Raw genomic sequence first — 16,198 nt, 5'->3', positions numbered from 1 at the left:
TTTTTAAAACACAGACTTCAATTTTTAGAGCTATTTTAGGTTCCCAGCAAAATTGAGTGGAAGATACAAAGACTTCTCATTATATTCCCTGCCCCATCACATGCACAGTGTTCTCTATTATCAGCACCCTCCACCAGGGTGGAACATATGTTACAGTGGATGAACCCAGTTGATGATCTGGGTGGTGAATAGGTGGAACACAGAGGAGTCTCAGGGTCGTTTTTAGAAAGTACAGATTAGTTTTAAAGCTAATGTAGCTTTTTCAGATTGTCTTCTTTCACTTAGTAATGTGCGTTTAAGTTTCCCCTAGCCTTATTTTTTAATCACACATTTTACATAGCTAAAATAGTTGAGTTTCAGAATATAAATGCTTATTTTAAAAAACAGACATTTATTTTAAAAACAATGTGAAAACCTTAATAAATGTCTCTTGGTTTGGGTAACTAACACAATGAGAAAGAACTCTTAAAGATGTATGCTTGGTCTGTTGTATTGGAAATGTTTATCACCATGACTATATCCATCTCCATTTCATTTAGTTTTATAAAAAATGAAGTTATATCATTTTCTGAAATAATTTTTCTTCTGAAATTAAAGTAAATAATCTTTTAATGCCAAAAAATTCTTTCTAAAAATGAAGCTCATAACCGGATTATGAAGAATCTGTCAATTAAAATGATGTTTCAGAAAAGTGGAAATTTTATTCTTATTTGGGATTTTTGTTATGTTGATTTAAAAGCTTAAGACAATTCGATGCTGATAGGAGCCATCTTTTAGAAAAAGATAAGACTGACTGATCTTCACTATTGAAATAAAGTGTGCTGTGTAATCAAATGCAGTAAAGAACTGGGTTTGATGTTTTAAATAACTTTTAGATAACTTGGGAGTCTTTTAATTTGGAAAATTATGAACATCAGCAATCTTAGGAATTTCAATAGATATATAACCATAAAGGGATTTGCTGTATAGGAAGCAAAATACTTTCATCTGAATGTAAGCCTGAAGAGAAACTTCTGCCCCAATAAAAATATTTTATTGCCACTAAACAATGAAAAGCTATTCCTGACTTCATTTGGAATGGCCAGTCCTGAGTGATCTGCTAAGAAATAAGCAGAACTTCACTTGACTAGCCTTAAAAAAAAAGCAGAACAGCATGGTTTTTAGGAGGCTGTTAGAGAATGTCATAGCGTCAAGCTCCAGAGAAAATGGTACAGAGTAGACATGCAATAAATGCTTGTGGAAGGAAAATTGATGGTTGAGAGTGGTGTCAGTTCTGGAGGCCTGCAAAGCATGGATCTGTTTTGTGTTAATCTGGACTTTTGGAAGCATTTAGTCAGATTCATTTGCATATGAGTTATAATTGATTTTTTGGTTCTATTCTGGCATTGTGGTGTTCATTGTTAAGATTTTCCCCCCTACACATCACCCACTCACTATGTGATTAATTTTTCTTCTCTTTTTTTTTTCCTCTGAACTTGGGAAACCTCAGCTCTTGGCTTTTCCTTATTTTTCCAACACCCCCTGTACACACATACACACACACGCACCCCTTTTGTATATTTTTTGAGACGGAGTCTTGCACTGTCGCCTGGGTTGGAATGCAATGGCACAGTCTCGGCTCACCGCCAGCTCTGCCTCCCAGGTTCAAGCGATTCTCCTGCCTCAGCCTCCTGACTAGCTGGAATTACAGGCTCCCGCCACCATGCCCGGCTAATTTTTTGTATTTTTTGGCAGAGACGGGGTTTCACTATGTTGGCCAGCTGGTCTCGAATGCCTGACCTTGTGATCGGCGGGCCTCGACCTCCCAAAGTGCTGGGATTACAGGCGTGAGCCACCGCGCCCGGCCTTGACACACACAGTTTTAAAAAACACATTTTTCTTATCAAGTGAGTCCTCATTTTTGATACCCATAAATCTATATATAAATATTGGTAAATCTTCCGTGAAACACATATACACAGCCCAGAAAGTCTGTCTAATACCTGCTTTTTCAGAATGCTTCGTGTGTACTCCTGAGGTGTTTTAGGAGCTTCGTACTTTTGCTAGGTAGGGAGTTCTTTAGGGCAAAATTGTTAGAAATTTTTTATCTTGGTTAAGCCAAAATCTTTTACCAATTGTATTTCTTAGGTGCATTTTGTTAAACACATGAAGACCACTTGTCTGTTAACTTCTGGATATAGATCAAACATCCTCACTTCTTTGAACCATTCCACACTTAAAATGATTTTGAGTTCTCTCTCAGTCTAATTCTCTTTACACATATTTTGACTTGACGTTGCCTTTCTTAAAATATGAAGCTCACATTTGAATATAATAATCCACATATGATCAGATAATAGATCTCTTTTATTAAAACTTGGAGAGGCTGAGGCAGGAGAATGGCGTGAACCCGGGAGGCGGAGCTTGCAGTGAGCCGAGATTGCACCACTGCACTCCAGCCGGGGCGACAGAGCGAGACTCCGTCTCAAAAAAAAAAAAAAAAAAACAAAACTTTTTACTAATATTTGTATTTTCCCTTATGTTTACAGAGTTCTTTTATAAAAATATCTTGTAGGGTAGTTATCTCCATTTCATAAGTGAGAAGCAGAGTGGTTATCATTTGTGATTTGCTTAAGGTCATACAGTTGCTAATTTAGACATTGCACATCTATATGGTCTTAATGTTACTTTTTTAGGCGTTCCATTACCCAGTTGCCAGACCAAGTATCATAAGCCTATTTAAGCAAAACCACTAGACCTTTTCCCATACACGCTAACGGTTAGATCTTTTCCATTCTGCCCTTTCCAAATGCATTTTCAAAAATCTAATGTGTATCTGTTAAATTGTATGTGCTTGGATTTGGTATTGTTAGAATGTATCCTGTTTGTATATCCCCATCTTAGAAGTTTGTCTTAGAACTATGTGATTATAAAGTGATAGATGCATGTTTTTAATAACACTATTAATAATATTTGTCAAAGAATGTAAGAGTTTTAATTTAAGAATAGTTGTAGTTTCCGCTATTCTGTCATCTGTAGAATTGGCTTTCTGTTTGCATATTTAAATGAACTTTGTGGGTTTTGTTAAGTATAATAAAAAGCATGGAGTCAAATATAAGCCAAGAGTATTACAGAGACTTTTAGGCTGACTCAGTATCTCAAGTTCTGTGTAGATTCATCTAAACACTGCTGTTATCCATGCTATACTTTACCATGTTATCCCAAAAGGGAACCATCAGCAAATTTTACCAGAAACTGCTGAATTCAAGATATATTCAATATATATTATACTTCTGACATCCTAGGAAGCCTATCCAAAGAATAAATTACTTTGATAGAATTTGTTCTTTATGAAAATTCATTTTGACTCTCATTGATAACTTTATTCCATTTTTGGGGAGGATTGAGGAGTCAGTGGGATGGGAACAGAGCTAACTACAAAGTCTGAGTTTAGATGGGCAGCAGAAGGGAAAAGGAAGTGGGCCGTGGGATATATAAGGACTTTTCCAATGGAAAACAATTGTCAGTGGGACCTCTATGACTACTTGTTCAATTTCAGAATTAAATTTCCTGTATATTTTAGGTGGAATCGAGCTGAGTTCTAGTCAAAATGCTACACATTATTTCCCATGAAAAATACCCCCAAACACAAGCAGACAAACAGTGATTGATAAACCCATCATATTCATTTCTAAAGAAATCATCAAGCCCCAAATCTGTTTTAGAATTTTCTCAAGAACTAATTCTAGACTGGGCATGGTGGCTCAGGCCTGTAATCCCAGCACTTTGGGAGGCGAGGCAGGCAGATCACCTGAGGTCAGGAGTTCGAGACCAGCCTGGTCAACAAGGTGAAACCCCGTCTCTACTAAAAATACAAAAAAAAATTAGCTGGGCGTGGTGGCACGTGCCTGTAATCCCAGCTACTCAGGAGGCTGAGGCAGAAGAATCGCTTGAACCTGGGAGGTGGAGGTTGCAGTGAGCCGAGATCGAGCTGTTGCACTCCAGCCTAGGTGACAGAGCAAGACTCGGTTTCAAAAAATAAAAATAAAAACATAATAATTCTAAGCATGTTGCTTCTAGAGTCTGCCATTTCCTCCATTTCTGGTATTTTTCTAACAGTTGTTTTGTGCTCTCACCTGTGAAGATTAAGAGCCTGGGATAAAACTCATTTTCAGTCTAAAGATTTAAACTCATTTGAATTGAGTAGATGCTTTTGTGATGTCTGCATCTCTCCTGACTTAACAGTTCCCTTCTTCCCTTTTGGTTAGAAGATCATGCTGTTACCTAAAGATAGAAGGAAGCAAAATGAACATGGAACTACATTGCCCTGCCTTTTCTCCTGTCAAATATGGCATCAGGCTGAGCAGTGGCTTTTCCTGATATTCCCCTTACTCAAAACATAGCTTTGTCTTGCTTTCAGCATTTTTCACTTTCCTCAGATCATTATGGATTCTGACTTTAATCCGTAAGAATTATACTTTTATATACAAGTAGGTTATATACCTCTACCCATCTTTTCTAAGCTTTCTTTTCAAATCTAATCCCATCAGATTCTCCCTGTGTAACAACCAACTTCTTTAGATTTCCTCTAATTTTCCTTATAGATTTATTTATTATTGCATAGTCAAAATGTCATGTTTTAGCATCTTCTGTGGCCTGTGAATCTCTGCTCTCTATAACCATGGGACCACTCCCACCCATCCTTTTCCTGATCTTTTTTGGATAGTTGTTTTCTTAAAAAATCTGGAAGCAGGCTGGGTGCAGTGGCTCACGCCTGTGATCCCAGCACTTTGGGAGGCCGAGGCAGGTGGATCACGAGGTCAGGCATTCGAGACCAGCCTGACCAACATGGTAAAACCCTGTCTCTACTAAAAATACAAAAATTAGCTGGGTGTGGTGGTGTGCACCTGTAATACCAGCTATTTGAGAGGCTGAGATAGGAGAATCGCTTGAACCTGGGAGGTGGAGTTTGCAGTGAGCCGAGGTCGCACCATTGCCCTCCAGGCTGAGCGACAGAGCGAGACTCTTGTCTCCAAAAAAAAAAAAAAACATGGAAGCAAACGTTCAGGGTTATATGTTTAGGAAACATACAGTACCTACTGAAGTTCAGGTTCAGGCATTGTTTACTACATAGAAATTATTAAATCAAGGTCCTTTTCCGAGGAGCTCAAAGTCTAGTTGTAAAAAGTGAACATGTAAACAAATGATTGCAATACACTCTGGTATTTGCAAAATAGCGAAGCTTCCTGCCATCTAAGAACTCAAGTATAATTATTCTCATTCCCTGCTTTTGTAAATCCTAAAATTATGTCACATTCTCCTAGGGTTTCTGTTATTTTTGCAGTAGCCAAACCAGTTCTTCGTTGGTCAGAATTAAGTCCAGAATAAAAGTTTTCTTCCTTATTTTCACCTTGGAAAAGAGAGATCGTCAGCAAGGAATGTTTTATCAGGTTTATTTTCTTCTAGCAAATTTAGACTGCAAAGATGTTAGGGTGGTTGACACCGTCCATGTCTCTGCAATTTTGTCATTTGTTTTGGGGAAGTCATATTGGGTGAATATTCTGGTGATCTGTGTATTGTCTCCTTATTTTACGTTCCCTTGACTATCTTTGGATCTCCTCACAGGGCTTTGTTCGTGGTCACTGCTCAGTTTTATGCTCACTTAAATGCTTCCCCTCCAGGCTGCTGCTTTGACGTTTTACAGATCTTTTATATGAATCTTTTTTGTCCCTTGCCTTCATTTAGCGTTGCTTACATATTGTGGTTTGGGTCTCACTTGATCCAGTCTGTGATGCTTCTAAGGGTGTATGCATCTTTTATATTCAAATTTGTTAACTTTTTCCTCTTTTTAAATATAACTTTGCACATGAGTATTTTTGTTTTTTTCTTAGATTCTGATTCCTTCATAAAGCAGCCATCTAGATCTTCTTGTTCTCATTAATCTGAGTCTCCTTCAAAACAGATGTATAGATCCTTATAGGAACATTCTGGAAGAGAATAATATACATTATGCAAAACACATCTACTTATATTTTGAAATGTTCCCACTGTATTTTTTTATTTGCTGCCTGTGGCCTGTGCGTCCCTGTGTTCTCTATGGGATGCCCTTTCCCTCTTCCACATCAGCTGCTTTTCCTCTGATGTTTTCTTATTTGCTGTTTATCCTATATGTAGAATGGAAGAATTATTCACTTCCTTCTTTATGCCCCACAGGTCTTTGCTCATACTAGAATAGCATTTATTATCCCATGTTGTAGTTATTTAAACACATTTACCCTTCCCTTCTGCTAGCCCATGAGTCCTGCCCAGGACACAGACTGGTTGATAGTATGCTTGATGGCAAGAACAAATGCTTTAGAGTCAGACTGATTTTAATTGCTGACTGCAACACTTTAACTCCATAACCTGGGACAAATTCTTTAAACTACAGTGCCTACTCAGCCTCCTCATTTGTAAAATGAACCTACTACTTAACCTCATTGGATTGTTGATACTAAAGTAATTGAGTACATAAAGTACATAGTGAGTGAAGGAATAGTGGCTGGAGTAGAAAAATGGGTAGAATATATCTTAGAGACTTTTGTTTAATATCCTGTACACATAATACTAGAATATTTGTTTTTAATAAAACATTCCTTCTTTAAACAGTTTTGAGCGTTGGACTTTTTAAAAGTATATTTGCTTGTGTTTTGGCATCTGAAATGCTATTAAAAACATATCATCTTAGTGGCTCATTTCCTTCAGTTTACATGCAGGGAAGCCTCTTGGACCCCAAAACTTAACTTACTCCTCCTGCATTCAGAAAGCTTTGCATCTTTTTGGAGAGAACCATCTGTTCACAGCATTATACAGATAGGAATTAAACAGATTTTGTTGGGGAAAGTCACTTTCCAGCTCTTCTCAAGTCAGACCCTCAAGTCTGCAGATATCTTGATGCATATAACATTTCTAAGACACTGAGCTACATGCTGAAGAATGTACAGGATGTCCCCATCAGGCTTTTCAGCGGAGTTGTGAGAGGTGAAGTATGAGTACATGGAAAGGTGGACAGTAACTGCAGTCGATGGCACGGCACGGTGTGCTGCCACATGAGTGGTTCAGACCCTAAGTGCTGTCCAGTGGAAGAGAAGAGACTTCGACTTTTGGAAGATTGAATAAAAACTACTTGAAGAGAACAAGAAAGCATTCTAGACAAGGAGAATGGAGGGAATAAAGTTTAGAAAGCACGAGTCATATGTAGCGGATCTGGATTTTTCTGTTTATGTCATTTCTACTAGTATAAACAAATTTTGCCTCTTTTGTTGTTGTTGTTTTGGCTGTTACTTTGTTCAGGTTATTTGTTTCTGCTCAGAACTCTTTTTTCATTTGGGTTCTTAAGATTTTCCACTTAATCCAGATTCTACTTTCAGATCTATTAAACCCTTAAGATTTTGTCTGTGACCTAGAGCAGTATTGGTCTGTCTTGCGTTCTAATAAACATAGTTGTAGAAATTTTAGTGTAAACTATTTAACTAGAATAACATTTTTCACAAGCTGATTTTATAATGTCTGTCTATAACAATTCATTTACTAAGAAGTCATTTTCTCTGCATATTTTAGTTAATAAATTGGAATGATTTTTGTGACTTCCCTGACATACAGTACACTTATATTATGAAGGCCTTCCTTTAAATTTCAATATGACAAATTTTGTCTGCTCTTTGAAGTTTAGTTCAGCATAAATCATTTGTATTTGAGTCACTTAGAGATTCATTATTGAGGTTTGAGAAGTTTAGACTTTGTTCAAATCAAATACTGATGAAGATGCACTCCATCCCAAAACTGGTAGGAGATCACATATAAGAGGGAGGGGTGTGGGGGCAGGAGCTAAGACAGGTTGTTCCCTATGTCCTTCTAAAAAAGGACAAAGATTTGAAAGTCTAACTGGCAAAGAGTTAATCATAGTAGGAACCAGGTTTCTGATGTGTAGCCACTTGCACCAAGAAAGATTTGTTTAAGTAACCTAACCACTGGAGCCTGTGGTTTTGAACTATAAAGGACAAGAGTGAAGATGGAAGACAAAAACCTTTTAGAAAAACAAAATCAGGTTGTATTGAGCCTTTTCGTAATGACCATTAAATATGGCTCAAAAACTGAAGTGCAGAATGAACACTTCTAGGTGTATTTTGTGACTGGGTCTCTCAGTGCCTACTTCCTGGTAGGGGTGTATTTCTTGTTTAATGAGAAGACCTTGAGGAGGGAGTACCAAAAATAAAGTAGAGGCAAGAATTCCAAGAAGGCACAATATCCTGATTTGGTGGCACAAAAATATATTCGTGGAAACAAATCTACTGGAATTGTCTTGTTTGGGGGCTTGTTTTACATGTGTTTTATCTCACTATGTTGTCATTATGCAGAGGTCTTCTATGTCTTTACCCTTTTAGCAGCAGATCTTATTTTTCAAATTAAATCTTACATGGTACCCTAATACGTAAACTACATGAAATCAAGGTGGGAAGGAAGGATGCCTTGTCCTGGTACCCTGCCCCCTCAACTGCCTTCATTCTTTCAGGTGAAGCTTTTATACCAGCTGGAAAAACCCATTGGCTTGTTGCCAGTGACAGCTTACTGTTAGGAGCAGGTTTGCCCACATTTTGCTATTTCTAGTTTTACATTTCATAATAATGAACATATTGCAGTTAACCTGGAGAACAGAAAGATAACCCACTTTGGATGTTATTAATGCTAACTGTGTGTGCTTGCCCAAGCAGTGTTCTGTGAAAGGTCTGATGTCAGAATTCATTCTGAAATATAGTCTACAATATAGTCATTGTTTAAATGCCTTTCTGTGTACTTCCTAGTAAACAGCTGGACTAGTACAGTGTTATGTAGAAATACTAAAGATAGTTTCAACCTGTTGTGAGATTTTCAGGTTTGGTGTGGGAGGAGGGGGAGAGCTATGTAGTAACTAAAATGGCAACTCCATGAATGCTACTGTTCTTCACCCACCAGCACGTTCCCATACGTGTCCCAACTGGCCTGTCTTTTTACTGAACTTATGTAGCATATTTTAATCATATACCACCCTGGGCATTTCTTCTATTGCATTTTCAGATGTAGTTGTTGAACTTTTCATGTATTTTCATCGTCCCACTGTCTAGACTTTTAGCCCCTTGAAAACAGAGGTCATGGTTTAAGTGCTTTTGTGTTCCATGTACACTGTAGACACTCAGTAAAGAGTTGCTTTGATTTTTAGCTTGGTGGTCTTAATATATGCATCTTATACTGATTTTTTAAACTGTTGTTGCTAAAAACTAGATTTGTCAACTTGTTTAGTGCATCATGATCGGCTTACTATGGATTCTGCTACCTTGACCAGCAAGGTAGCAGAATTTTAACTATAATTTCTTCTTTAATAAGAGGTTTTCTGAGGCAGGTAAATGAAGTGTACTGATACTTCTTACACAGTAGAATATGAAAGTGTGGCACGTGGCATCTTGAAAGTACTTTAAACTGTGTGCCTTTGAGTTCTACACTGAAAAATAAAACTACTACCAACAACTTGACCCCCTTTCTTGCCCTCAAATTGTTTAGAACTGAAAATAGTGTTTTGTTGTACGTATTTATATTCCATAAAGTAAAATTTTTAACATCAGAAAACATCTAAATATATTATCAATTCTTTAAGAATAAACACTCCTTCCCTGATGTATTATACTATTACTAATTACTTTAAAAATAAAATTAGTATTGTTTTAAATATAAAATGTTTGGTAACTTGATTTTTATTATACTTTGCTTGCTCTTTTCCCATCTTATGGTAAGTTTAAAGTACTTTCTGATACCTTGTCTTTGTAATGTTTTAGTGATGAAAAGACTCATTATTAGATTGACTACACAGTACCTCTGAGAATGATGGGTGTTATTCCTAAGTTCCTAAAAGGAGACTAGTACACAGGGCTAGTTCCTAGCAGTAAGAATTACTCTGCCTTAGCTTTTTGGAAAGTTTACTATCCATTCAGTATTGACCACAAGTGGAGCATTTGTTGTTAGGCATTTAGCAAGTAATAAATGTGCTCCAAATTGCATTTGCTTCTCTTATTTTTATCCTTATGAAAGAGTAAGGCAGGTGTTATTTTTAGTTATGAATTAGGGGTCCTGGGATATACATGCCTAAATTATATTGACAGCCAGTTGTGGAGATGCCTTATACAACCTATGTACAGTGTTTTCTCTGTGAGACCTACTGGCTTATACACATTGAATTGTACTCCAGTGTGAAGTCCTGTATAAATAAAAGAAAATGAACTTGCATCAGGTTGAGTCAGTGGTCAAAGTCCTGGTACTATTTGAAAGGAAAATACGCATTCAAGCGAGATCATATAAGAGCCCTAGAAGCAAAGGAATCGACTTCCTTTGTGTCAGTGGTTCTCAACTGGATGCAATTTTGCTTCCCTAGAAGACATTTGCAATGTCTAAAGACAATTTTGGCTGTCAAAACTGGGGAGTTTGTACCCCTAGCATCTAGTGGGTAGAGGCCGGCAATGCTGCTAAACCTCCCACAGTGCTTAGGACAGCAATTCACAACAGAGAATTATGTAGTTCAAACTGTCAGTGGTGATGAGGTTGATAAACCCTGCTGTGTCTGTTTCAAAGAATGGAATTGCCAGAAGCCCTTGCAGCCAAGACAAATTTGGGTCATTGGGAGGGAATGGGGAATCAAGGAGGTGACTTCAGGTACGGCTGGACTGAGATGAGCTATTTTGATGGGGTTAGGATTAAGCTGATTTTCTTTCTCTCACCTTTTCTTTGTGCCAACACTTGGCATAGCAATAGTGGAAAAAACAGTGAAATAAACTTCTTTTCTTCTAAGCTAGATGGAATATGGTCCTATTCCAAGAGCTAAAAGCATCATTCTACTTCCCTATAACACTTGCAGCTTTACTGTAAGCCACATCCATGCTGTCAGGCTCCCAAAATGTCAAGGCACATGATTTTTTGGGGGGAGGAGGGGTGTCAAGATTGTTGCATTATAAACTAGCTAATTTATTTCCCAAGGTATCCTGTAATCATAGTGCACCTGGGAGGATCTAAATTTCTCACTGTTTCTGCATCATGTGCCATATGTGAATTTCTTTGGCTAACATACTCTTGCTTGATTTGATTAGTCTACAATTACAGGAACAAATGTCCCTTAAAACAAACTTTTTTTAGAGTAGTTTTAGGTTCACAGCAAAACTGAGTGGGAAGTACAGAGAGTTGTCATATAACCCCTCTGCCTTTATTGTCTTTTGACTTTATTACTAATTTTCAAATAAGATTTATGTAATGCAAGTGTTATTCTGTTAATGCAAAATTAAATGTTCCTCAATTTCATTGCTCACTAAATGGTAAAGCAAAAGTTAGGAGCAGATTGGTCTGAGTTATGGGATATTCTCTCTCTCCCTATTCAGTAGAAGAGGGAGGATCATCATTTGCATGGCCTTCTTAGGGACATTAGCCAGTCGGTGTAAGAGCAATTTATCTTCCTGAAAATCTTCCCATGTAGTTATACATCATCTTTTTATTTCTGGGGGATTTTATTTTTCTTCTAGGAAGTTTTCTCTGTTTTGCTTTTGCCTAATTGGAAGCTATTTTAAGTTATTCAGCATCACAGTTTGACTGCTTTAAAAGTTAGAAGGTACCATAGCCGTAAACCTTCCTGTGACTGAGAGTGTTCTAGGACTTAAATTTGTGATCTTGTTTGCGTCTCATGTAGTTAGGGAGCCAGGGGGAAACTAATGATTGTATTCTTGAGCAGAATTTTTTTCTCCTGGCCGTAGAGTCCAGTTTCTTCCTTTAGCCACAATATCTCTCTGCTAATCATGGCCAGTGGACACACTATAATGCTTCTGTGTTTCTCTTTTGCCTCCTTTCAATCATGGGTCTTCCCCTGGGCTTTCCCTTAAATATTTGACCCTTTAAAAAATTAATAGTCTGTACAGAGTAGATCGAGAGAGTAAGCTTGCTTGCTTTTTTTTTTTTTTTTGGACAGGGTTCAGGTTCAAGTTCTCAATAACAAGTTTTGTGAACTTGGGCAAATTATTCCTGAGTCTGTTTCTTTATCTAGTAAATGCAGATTATTTATCCCCGTCTGCCTGCCTCTCAGGGCTGTTGTGAAGATCAAATGACATAATTGACTATGAGAGTGCCTTGTAAACCATACAACACAATACAAATGTAAAATAATATGTAAATATAAGAAATGTGAGGTTTAGTAAATTACATCAATTATGAAATGAAAGTAGGCTTGGAGAATTTATTTTCCCATCTGTTGTCTTGTTTTGTGTAGCCTAGAGTGCTTTTTCTTCATCTTAGTAAGTTCAGAGATGACCTTCATTCAGTTTAGTTGTAGTTTTTTATCTTTTTATAAATAAGGCCAATGGAGTTAAATTCTTCACTTGTTGAAACATGATATAATTTGGTATAGATCAGTGGTTGGTGCAAAGCAAAATTTCAAAAAGAAAATTCTGATTTTGCTAAGCAGCATAGATCGTGCCTGATAGAACATCCTCCTCCTCCTCCTTCCCAGCGTTGATTGCTAATCAGTTCTGTAGAATCAGAAATATTTTTCTATGCTTTTTTCAAAAACTCCAGTTTGTAATTTGACTTACATTGCTATTTTCAAAAATAAAACAACTATCTAAATATTTGTTAAACAACTAAGTAGTTGTTATACTTCACCCTTTTCCCCCTGACCAGTTAGTTATACTATGTGGATTCTGGATGGTAGTAGATCAAGTTAGTTTAGTTACAATTTATAAAAAGCCTTTTTTATGTTGCTAGTGTCTTCTCATGTTTGATACTATTCATAAATAGACCCAGAAAACTGTAGGACTCCAGGACTCAGGCTGGGAATGATTGGTAGAACTGTTGGAGTAGAACAGAAATTATTCCATCTAGAAGGTATCAGCTCCTGCCTCCTCGGCCTTAGTGACTAAATGGAAATACATTCTTTTCAAATTCAAAAGCCTGTTCATTACTGCTTTTCTCTTCTGAAACACATTGCCAGTTTTATAATCAAGAAGGACTTAATTATTTTTCTTTTTCTATTGCTTATGTTTATTCTTCATAAAATGACTTTTCTTCCATTTGTGGGCTGAGAAATAAGCTCCTATATTGGACTTTGCAGACTTGGCTTTTTTATAGCATAAATCAGCTCAGCTGGCTAAATGCCTCACTAACTGAAACTTCATAATGTAGCTGGAACTAAATTGTGCTCTGGAGCATTGAGTCTTTAAACTGGATTATTGATTTACAAACCCATAATGGTGAAGAGGCTGTAGAGAGACAAGAAGCTCCCTCTCCTGATCCTTGAGCACGTTTTTCCTCACTTCAGGGGCTCTGAGCTCACGAGCAAAATCCTAACCAAGTTTATCTTGCTAGGACAACCCATTTTAAATGCTCAGTAAAAAAAGAATAATTCTTCTCCCGCTTAACCACTAAAGAACAACATATGTTTCTAACGTAGCTTTTTATTTTTTTTTATCTTTCATTTTTTTGTTGGTAAATCTCCCAGACAACAGCAGTTCTGTAGAGAGTTTAAATATGAAGGAATGGCAGGACGGGCTAAGGGCACTTCTACCCAACATTAACATCAACTTTGGTGGACTGCCCAATTCTTCTTCCCCCTCCAACGCCAACCACAGTGCACCAACGTCCAACACTGCCACCACCGACAGCCTGAGTTGGGACAGCCCTGGCAGCTGGACAGACCCAGCCATCATCACAGGTAACTTTCTCACTCCCTTCAGCTCCACTGACTGCCAACAGTTTGGTTTTTAGCACAGATTAAATAAAAACCGAGATCTCTTCAACATAAGATTCTTTTCACAAAGCCGCAAGTGTGGAGTGGCTTGTTTCGTTCTCAGGGGTCACGCAAGTCTTGTTTAACCTGTCGGCCTAGTTGTGTTTTAATAAGAAGGCATTTGATGCCTAGGTTGCTTCTTCTGGTTTAAGTAGGTGTTAACATCTGGCAACATGTGTATTTTGTAGGCCTCAAAGTACAAAAGGATCTGACTTACTCTTCTTATAAGTCTTATATATACTCCACTTTTTGTTATAAAGCTCTCTATTATAAGGCTGTCTTTTTACGTATCCCTGTCAGAGGAGGAAAAGCACAATTGGGAAATGCCGCCATGCAGTTCTGGGGAATGGTGTTTTGCAGCTCTGCCTCTGTGACAGTGGGGGACCAAGTTTAGTTCAAGAGGAGGCATGGGTTTGTGTGACAATAAGTCTTTGTTGTTGGGGGAGGATCGGTTTAAAAGGTCTTATTTGGAAGGAGTTTAAAATTGTAATCTCTTCTGTGTTTCCTTTTGGTTTTGTTTTCTAAATTTGTTTGACGACCTTATTCTTTCTACACAAACTCACCATTTTCCTTCTTTTTTCTTTTCTCTCCTTAGGTATTCCAGCATCTTCAGGAAACAGTTTAGACTCTCTTCAAGATGACAATCCTCCACACTGGCTAAAATCCCTTCAGGCCCTCACAGAGATGGACGGCCCCAGCGCTGCTCCATCACAGACCCACCACAGCGCCCCCTTCAGCACACAGATCCCGCTGCACAGAGCCAGTTGGAATCCCTACCCTCCTCCTTCAAACCCTTCCAGCTTCCACTCCCCACCCCCAGGCTTTCAGACGGCCTTCAGACCCCCCAGCAAAACCCCCACAGATTTACTACAGAGTTCAACACTGGACCGCCATTAGGCAAAGAGGAGCAACCATTAGAAAATGCAGGATTTGTCCCACTCTGTTTTCTCCCTCTCAGCCCACCACCCACAGCTCCCTTCTCATCTCTTATGTTCTGAAGAAGCCAATACCTAATCAATTTTTTTTCTCCTTACCCCCAGATGCAATGCGATCACAGGGTCATTACCATCTCTTTATTAATTGTAAAAGTTTTTGTTGATCCAGCATTTGAGTGACACTGTTGAATGTTTCAAAAAATGCCTTTTTAAGGAGAGAAAAAAAAAATCAAAGGGCAGTCTCAATACTTAGAAAATTTTTGTTTGTCTGTTGCGCATAATAATGACATAATCTGCTTAGCAGAAAATGACAATTAATCTATAGGAAAGGTCAAGTAAATGCATTATCAACTGCAGAAGTTTGAAAACCAGGTTCATTTACGTGAGATTGCTAAATGCATGGGGGAAAGCAGTGGTCCTAGCATCCATCTTGTATTCAGCTTATCATTATTGCAGGGAAAATGCTTTTAATTTAAATTATTTTTTAATTATTTTGGCAAGTTGATGGCAAGGACTTGTGTCGTTAAGCAAAAGAATGTATTGGAAGTTGATGGAAAGACAAATTCATCTGTAGTAGTAACTGGCCGATTGCTAAAGAGTTTATAAGGAGGTAAGAAGTAATTTTTTTAAAGGAGAAAAATTTTTTGGCTTTAGATTCAAAGTAAATTGAAATGTTTTAAAGGAAAAAAGTATTCACAGATTTAATACCTATTAATAATATAAGAGCTGAAATGTAAGTGATTTCTTCAGTCCTTCTCCTCTGTCGGAATCTTTTTTCTTTTACCGTAAATTCACCTGACGAGGGCACTCTGAGATAGCACTGCTCTGGGGCCATCTGATCACCATCAGGAGCAAATCTCTGACCTCTTTGCCTGCAGCTTTTACTTAACCCTGTAGTTTCTGGACGTTTGTGCAGTATTGAAAAGACAGGAGAAAAGAAAACAGAAACCTGGTTATAACCTGATGCTAAAACTAAAAACAAGGAAATGTACCTCTTTCTTCAGAATTAAAACTAAAATCTTAAATAAAACAGAAAACTTGATGATGACACTTGGGTTGTTCTTGTTTTTGTTTTTCCGTTTTGTTGCATGTGAGTTTGAAAGATTTTGTGACAAGTAGCCATCAGATGTTTCCGTTTGATTTTACATCTTCAACAGTAGGGAGGATGGTTTAGAAGAAGAAAGTGGAGGAGAAACAACCATTTTATTGACAGTCAATGGCATCCTTGAAGTTCAGCCCATCTTGTCCTCAAGAATCCCTCTTCCAGTGCCTTTCAGTAGAAGATTCCTCTTTCTGCTATTGTATTATGCATGCCAAGCCTTCCCAACTGAGAAGCCTTATGTGCCAGTAATGGAGAGGTTATTGACATGCTGAGATGTTGGTTCTCTTTAGGGAGACCTGGCGGAAGCAGCAGCCACTATGTCACACAAGTGGCATCTCTTTGTGAGTGCCATGATGG

General features: G+C 37.8%; 1 protein-coding gene across 4 annotated transcripts in view; it reads left to right on the top strand.

The window, feature by feature from the left end:
* The window catches only part of CNOT4 (CCR4-NOT transcription complex subunit 4), a 147,012-nt gene extending 131,223 nt beyond the window's left edge, over positions 1-15,789 (top strand). For 2 of the 4 annotated variants that reach the window (XM_030825735.1, XM_030825734.1), the window contains exons 11-12: positions 13,517-13,729; positions 14,400-15,789. In XM_030825735.1, the coding sequence (XP_030681595.1) occupies positions 13,517-13,729; positions 14,400-14,701 (515 nt within the window). In that variant the 3' untranslated portion in view covers positions 14,702-15,789. The remainder of the gene's footprint in view (positions 1-13,516; positions 13,730-14,399) is intronic. The other 2 variants (XM_030825737.1, XM_030825736.1) reach the window with 1 other exon arrangement.
* Positions 15,790-16,198: the final 409 nt, after the last annotated feature.

Source organism: Nomascus leucogenys, chromosome 13 (assembly GCF_006542625.1).
Source record: "Nomascus leucogenys isolate Asia chromosome 13, Asia_NLE_v1, whole genome shotgun sequence".
Classification (NCBI taxonomy): Eukaryota; Metazoa; Chordata; class Mammalia; order Primates; family Hylobatidae; genus Nomascus; species Nomascus leucogenys.
Note: the sequence above shows the minus strand (reverse complement) of the source record. Positions and strands in the feature narration are given on the sequence as shown.